Genomic DNA, 8,116 nt, shown 5'->3' on the forward strand with positions numbered 1-8,116 from the left:
TTTTGGAGACAGGGTTTCTCTGTGTAGCCCTGGCTGTCCTGAACTCACTCTGTAGACCAGGCTGGCCTTAAACTCAGAAATCCACCTGTCTCTGCCTCCCAAGTACTGGGATTAAAGGCGTGCGCCACCACTGCCTGGCCTCAGCCTCCTTTCTTATAAAACCCAGGACCACCATCCTAGGGATAGCACCACACACCATTGATTACTAATTGGGAAAATGCCTCACAGCTGGATCTCATGGAAGCATTTTCTCAACTTTGACTCCTCCCTTTCTGATGATTCAAACTTATGTCAAGTTGACACCCAAACTAGCCAGTACAGGAACCTAATCATAGCAGATTTTGATTTTGAATTTTTATTACAAAATTATTTATATAGACCAATGCATACATGAATCTTGAAGCAACACTTTCATTGTTTTTCAATATTATTTTATAGAATATTTTTCTTGGCCTAGTAGCAAATCAGGGAAGCTCTATAGATAAACTCAGTGGTGGTGATGTACAGTGAAACTATTAGGAAAGGAATTACCATTGGAACGCTTATTACTTAGCATTTTGTAGCTGACTGATACGTGCTGATGAGCATTTTTGAGCTACTCTTCTTACCTTATAATCATTTGAATCATTTCATGTCATAGAAGTGAGTAAGATCCTTCTTCTAAGAGACCAGTACAACGTTCCAGCACTTGGGAGGGCAAAACAGGATGGTCACAAATTTGAGACCACTCTGAGCTACATATTATACCAAGACCTCTGCCAAAAAACTGAATAGTAATGTTAATAGTGTATTTTCTAATTCTGCTTCATGGGTTAATATCACTGCTGTATGTTGTTCAAAAATTGTGTGTTTTCTTTCTTTTTTATAGGTCTACGTGGAATTTGATGACCTTGAGTGGGATAAACGGGAGTGGGTTAGAGTTTATGAAGATTTTTCAACTTTCTTGGTGGAATATCACTTAATCTGGGCCAAAAGGAAGGACCCTAGCCAGACTCAGGGATCAAAGAGCAGACAGATTCAGTGGCCTGCACTGGTAAGATCTGTTCTTGTTTTATTAAGTGTAATCAGTTGTTTGTCTAAGATGAGTGAGCATTGAGTGGAAGTTAGATGTGTTTGGCCAATTATAATGTAATATTCTTGAAAAACCTAGCAGAACTTTCAAAGTACTGTTGTATTTAAGAGTGCCAGTTTAATTAATATTTTTTTCAGTATATTTAGTTCATAAACTTTTATACAATTAGGTGAAAACTTAAATTTGGTTGTAGATGAGTTGAGAAATAGTCATTCAGATGCTGTCTGTATGGTGTGGAACAGCTGTGTTGAATGAAACTTTGAAGTGAAAGACAGACACATGACAGGAGAAAGACAGACACATGACAGGAGAAGACAGACACATAGCAGGACACAGTTCTTCTTGGTCTTGTTACTCAGTCTTCACTTTAAGTCATAACATGTTCAGGTAGTGGTCAAATTAATTTATATCAGGAAATGGTTTGTTTAAGTAAACATTTTAATACAGTTCTCATTATTTAAAGAAATAAACTAACTAAACAAGATTACTAAATTCTGTTAGGCAAGCCAGGAATGGTTGTATATGTGTATAATCCCAGCAGTTTAGGAGGTGACAGTGGGGGATTGGATCAGCATCGTCTACCTAGTGAGTTCTAGGCTAGCCTGATATCCTTTCTCTAAGAACAAAAGAAAATTTTATTAGGGAAATAACCACATTTCATAACTGCTACTGTTTTCTGGCAAAATGCCTATCAAGTGATAAGCAGGCAGTGCCTCCTTTAAACTAGTCTCATATTAGCATAGTGGAAATCCTTTCAAAATTAATAAATAGAGTCGGAAAGACGGTTCTGTATGTAAACTCTGATCCTTTTCCAGGGTTCTGATTGTAAACTCTGATCCTTTTCCAGAGGACCAGAGTTTAGTTCTCACACCCATTTTGGGTGGCTCACTACAACTGTGCCTATAACTCGAGCTCCAGGGAATACAAAGATCTTTTCTGACCTCTGCATGCCTGTACACACATGGTACACTAATTGATTCACACAAATACACATTTTAAAAAATCATTAAACAGTATTTGAGGTATTTAATATAACTGATGAATAATCACGTTAGATCCTTTCAACCCCAAATTTCTAATACTGAGATTAAAACTGGGCCTCAAGCACTCTCATAAGCATATATCTCTCTTGATACTAATTATACTCATATATCTCTTGCCTTCCAAGTTTTTAAAAGTGTAATTTGCCTACATATTTTTATTTTAGTTGTTTAACTCTTTAATGCCTTTCTACATATAAAATGGAAATTTACTTTATCTATTTTTGACTATTCCTTTTAACAGTTTGAAGACATACATGATTTAAGAAGTAGAGGCTAGGGATGTAACTCAGAAGAATACTTGTGCACATCACATATCCTTGGATTCAGTATAGATAGAAAACATTTAAATGATAGAAGGTAGGACAAAAGGAAGGAATGAAATCAATTGATCAATAGCATTTCAAAAGAAAACAAAGTATGGAAATGATTCTCATGAACTATACTTTGATAAAAAAACTTTCAAAAAGCAAAGATAATCATTTCATCTATGGGCTTAAACAAGTTTATTAAATGATTATGTTCCAGCTCCCAGTATTAAAAAACAAAAACTTAATCCAGTCGTGTGTGTTGGCATGCCTTTGATCTCAGTGGGTGAAGCTCAGTGAGTTCCAGGCCAGCCTGGTCCACATAGTGAGTTTCTGGATTGCCAGGGCTTCATAGTAAGACCTTGTCTCAATAAACAAACAATTTTACAAACCGGGTTAAATGAGGCAAGCGTTAGGTTTAGTAACATAGACCAACAACAACAAAAACTTAAGCTGTGACTTGTTTTTAAATTAAAAAATCCCAGCCATTCAGTTTTACCAATAAAGACTCTGGAGCCAGAAGCTCAGAGAGACAGAGAAAGCGCCCAGCTGACCTTCCTATTCCACCAACATCCCAGAAGGACAAGCTGTCTCTCCTGGTACATGCTGTCTTAAATACCTTCCAGCCCACCTCCCCTCCTCTCTGTCTACTCATGCTCACTCCCTGGTTACCGGCTCCATCTCTAGACCTTAGGCCAACTTTATTTAGCTCTCAGATTAAAGGTATGTGCTAAGACTGCGCCACACCACAAGGTTTTTCCAGTTCACAGTCTTGGGGATCACAATGTGATCAAATATCATGCAGCAATGACTAACATAATGTTTCAGTTTCTACACCTTAACTTAAAAATCAGTTCAAACATGGGAATATATTTGTATTTGTGTGTGTTTTGTATGAAAAGTTTCAAAAGTAGGAGGAACTAATATCATAAATAACCAAACTATCTTAGCCTAATATCATAGTTGAAGAGTAAAACACTTTAGACAAATTATTACCTTCTCTTAGATTGAATTAAAGTCAAGGTGAAATTCTGATTAGTATTAATACATTTCCTACTTGCTGAAAAATTTTCAAGCAAATTTTCAATATTTACAACTTAAAACTTTTTGTCATTAGTTTAAAATGCTGTTTCTGTTGAGTAATTTTTAACATTAGTGCAAGAAAGATAGCTCAGTGATTAAGAGCATTTGCTATTCTACCAAAAGATGAAGGTTCGGTTTCCAATATCCATATGAAGGCTACCTTATTCTCTGGTATCTGACTCCCTCTATGAACTGCAGGCACAAGGCACACATGTAGTACACACATGTGTACTTAGTATATATATATACATGCAGACAAAGCACTAATACATATAAAATAAGTCTTTTTTTGTTTGTTTGTTTGTTTTTGTTTTCTCAGACAGGGTTTCTCTGTGTAGTCCTGGGTGTCCTGGAACTCACTCTGTAGACCATGCTGGCCTCGAACTCAGAAATCCACATGCCTCTGCCTCCCAAACGCTAGGATTAAAGGCGTGTGCCACCACTGCCGGGCCATAAAATAAGTCTTAAAATGAAAACCTTTAACCTTAAAATTAAAGCTGCTTATAAAATTACCACCAAAAATTTTAATCCACCTATTTTCTTTGCAAAAATAGCATACATATAAGTAAAAATATGGAGCATACTAAGTTGCTATGAAGTAGGAAATTTTCATTGTGGTTTTAATAAATACATAGCTAGCTTAATTCTTCAACACAGTATGGTTTATTTTGTTACTTTTTATGCCACAGAGTTAAATAAAAAGGATAGATACTTAACATTTAACATATGAACCATTTAATGGTATAGTTCAGTTACAATAGTTTCATTCATGTAGTACAACCATTATATACAGAATACCTTTTGTCATACGAAATTTACATCTTGTTATTAAGTAGTAATTCTTCAACCTCCTATTGGACATTACATTCTTTATTTTTATGAATTTATTCCAGATACCTACTATAAATATAAGTATGGAAATATTTTCTTTTATAACTGAGTTATTTCCCTTAGCATAATATCTTAAAGGCTCACTGGCATTTTTCATTTTGCAGTGAACATGCAGTGAACTCAATTTTCTTGGATTTTTATCTTAGAATTTATGGTGATTCTGGCTCTTACAGTAATTTCTTTACTCAGTTTACATCCTGATTGCAGTCCCCACTTCTTCCAGTCTCCTCTTCACATAGCTCTTCTACTGTCCCCCTTCTTTCTCTGATAAGGGGAAGGTTCCCCTGGGTACTGGCACATCAAGTCACTACAAGACTAGACTGGTCTTTGCCTAGTGAGGCCAGCCTAATTATGGGAACCATATCCTTAGGCAGGCAGAAGATTCAGCGATAGCCCTGCTCCAGTTACTGGGTTTCCTGCATGAAGACCAAGCTGCATGTTTGCTACATATGTGTAGGGGACCAAGGTCCAGCCCTTGCATGATCTTTGGTTAGTGGTTCAGTCTCTGAGTCCTCCGCGGTCCAGGTTAGTTGATTCAGTTGGTCTTCTTGTGGAGCTTTTTGACAGTCCTGTACTGGTTATTCCAGTTTACAGGGGCTCCCATTTGGTTTAGATTCTCAACAATGTTAGCCCTTCTCTTACCCCTCTTTTGTGTGAGTGTGTATGTATGTTGTAAGTAAGCTTGATAGCTGTGGAATGGTGTTTCTCTTATTCCATCTAATGAGTATGATGTTGAGTATCATTTCATGTCATTATTGGCTAATTTTATACACCTTTGCAAAAATGTCTGTTCGTTCTTTGTTCTTTTACTTGGCAAAATTTGAATTGTTTGGTATATTTTGCTATTGAGTTTTAAGAATTCTTTATTGTAGATATTATTTATGTTTCAGATGTGATATGAAAATATTCTCTCTCCTTTTTTAGAATCCTTTTGTATTATAGTTCTCTAGAGTAAGAGGATTTACAGAATGACTCTCTCTGTTATGGTTTGAATATACCTGGCCCAGGGAATTAGGAGGTGTAGCCATGGTGGAGGAAGTGTGTCACTGTAGGGGTGGGATTTGACACCCTCATCTTAACCACAAAGGAGCTAGTCTTCTGTTTGCCTCTGAAACAAAATATAGAACTTTCAGCTTTCCTAGCACCATGTCTGCCTGCCTACATGCTGCCATGTTCCCACCATGAAGATAATGGGCTAAACCTCTGAAACTGTAAGCCAGCACCAATTAAATTTCCTTTATAAAAAGACTTGCCTTGGTCATAGTGTCTCTTCACAGCAATGAAAACCTTAAGACACTCTTCTATATAAAGGAGTTTTATTGGAATGATTTATAGGCTTCAGTCCCACTAATCCAACAATGGCTGCCTGTGAACAGAAAGTCCATGAACCCAGTAGTTGTCAGGCCACAGCACTGGATGTCTCATCTGGTCTTCAATATATGTCCGAGTCCCAAAGAAGTAGGCTCCAGTGCCAGTGAAGGAATGAATATGCTAGCACAGTGAGGGCACGCAAGCAAAGAGCAAGCACTGAGGGTGTGTCCCAGATTAAAGGTGTGTCTTCCCCCCCATCGTGCTCCAGATTAAAGGGGTTTGTCTCCTCCCTCAAAGATCCAGACCTACTTCAAACCAAGCAGAATATTCCTCACAGGTTTACTCTCCATTTCTGGATTGCAGTTCGTTCCTTATAAAGTCAAATTGACAGCCAAGAATAGCCACCACACCTTTTTAAAAAACTGTTGATAGCCCCCTTTGATTTCCCCCAAATTTTACATTTTGATAGAATCCCACTTGTCTCTGTCACCTATACTTTGTTGTCATATTAAAAAAACAACAAAACACCAAACCTAAAACCTGGAAGCTGTAGTCATGCCTCGTTCATTATAAGCACATGAGAACCTGCATTTGGATACCATCACCACCCATGTATCAAATCCTGTAACCCAACAGTTTGCCCGTCAGCCAGTCTACTTCCAAGTTCAGTGAAAGATAAGGGTGGCAAGTGGCAACCCTGGCTACTCTGAAACTTGCTCTGTTGACCAGGCTGGACTCGACCTGAGAGATCCAGTTTCCTCTGACTCCCAAGTGCTGGGATTAGAGGTGTTCACCAGCCTAACAGTAAAAATACCCAAACCAGGGGCTAGAGAGATGGCTCAGAGGTTAAGAGCACTGACTGTTCTTCCAGAGGTCCTGAGCTCAATTCCCAGCAACCACATGGTGGCTCACAACCATCTGTAATGCGATCTGATGCCCTCTTCTGGTGTGTCTTAAGACAGCTACAGTGTACTCATATACATAAAATAAATAAATAAATCATTTTTAAAAGAAATCATGTAAGTGCCTTTTTAGAATGTTTCTAGTAAGTGAAGTCAGGAAAACATAGTTTAATTTTTTTGTTGTGAAGTTTGATTTCAAACTTAGCAGTGTCCTTACTGAGAGACACCTTCTAGTAAATTACATACGATGACTTCATCTAGGTGTTGTTTAAGCTTTGCAAGATGAACTAGAATGATTTGGCACACTGAATCCCCATCCTAATATACCTGGTAGGTGTGGTGAATGGTCATCATAATCAGTTTGACTAGAGTTAGAGTTTCCCGGGAGATAGACCCCGAGCTGGTGTGTCTGAAGACAGCTACAGTGTACTTATATACATTAAATAGATACTTCTTTTAAAAAAAATTGAAAAGAACAAAAAGGAGTTAAGATGAGCTGATAAAATTTAATCCACACTATGTGCTATTGTAAAAATGTATCACAATCCGTAGCTCTACAAAAAGATGAAGACAAAAATTTCTCTTAAAAAAATATATGTGTATGAGCCAAGTCGTAAAACTGGTGATGAACACCTTAAATCCCAGCACCTGGGAGTCAAATGCAGGTGGATCTCTGAGTTTGAGGTCAGCCTGCTGTACAGAGCAAGTTCCATGGCTACACAGAGAAACCCTGTCTCAAAAAACCAAAGAGAGGTGTCCAGGGGGTTGAGTCCCCTGAGATGTCTTCTGACCTCCATACATGTTCTGTGGTATACGTATCAATACATACAACAGTAAAATTTAAGAATATGGTAATACAGATAAGTGCCTGAAAAATAAAATAATTATTAAAATTAACTCGACACTGATTATAGCCAGTATGAACTTATTTTCCTACATTGTCATAAACAATGATTTTCAGTGGAAATGCTACTAAAAGTCTCATGACTACTGCTTGGAAGGATTATTGCTTTCAGGTAGATCCTTTAAGAGTTCTTGATAAGCACTTTTATATGCTGTAGCAGATATAGCTAAAGAAATACACCCATTTATATATTTTAAAGTTTGGCGGTACATATAAGCTCAAATCATATTTGTGGTTTTTGGTTTTGTTGTTGTTAAGCAGATTAAAGTGACTGAGGAATTGTTATCTGTGATCTCTGGTTCTTTCTCACCTATTACAAGCTCTCACTGGTCTTACTGTATAGCCTAATACCATAGTTGGTGTTCCTGTTGTAGCAAATGATTTTAGTAATAAGTTGATTTTGCATCTTAGACAAAAGAACTTGACATTTAGTATGCCTGCCAACCTAGAAAAACTAGTTTACTAACATGGTTTAATTAAAATACACTTTTTATTTCTTTTTGAGAACATTCATATTTTTAGCTTAGACAGCTGGTTCCTCTCCTCTTCTCCTCCTCTCTCCTCTTCTCTCCTCTCCTCTCCTCTCCTCTCCTCTCCTCTCCTGT

General features: G+C 37.4%; 1 protein-coding gene across 8 annotated transcripts in view; it reads left to right on the forward strand.

Moving 5' to 3' along the window:
* The window catches only part of Jmjd1c (jumonji domain containing 1C), a 166,639-nt gene that overhangs the window by 62,369 nt on the left and 96,154 nt on the right, over nt 1-8,116 (forward strand). For all 8 annotated transcript variants that reach the window (XM_031348636.1, XM_031348641.1, XM_031348632.1 and 5 more), the window contains exon 2: nt 869-1,033. Coding sequence is in view for 5 of the 8 variants with exons in the window: in XM_031348632.1 (XP_031204492.1) it covers nt 869-1,033 (165 nt within the window). In the remaining 3 variants the exon portion in view is untranslated. The remainder of the gene's footprint in view (nt 1-868; nt 1,034-8,116) is intronic.

This window comes from Mastomys coucha, unplaced genomic scaffold (genome assembly GCF_008632895.1).
Source record: "Mastomys coucha isolate ucsf_1 unplaced genomic scaffold, UCSF_Mcou_1 pScaffold3, whole genome shotgun sequence".
Lineage (NCBI taxonomy): Eukaryota > Metazoa > Chordata > Mammalia > Rodentia > Muridae > Mastomys > Mastomys coucha.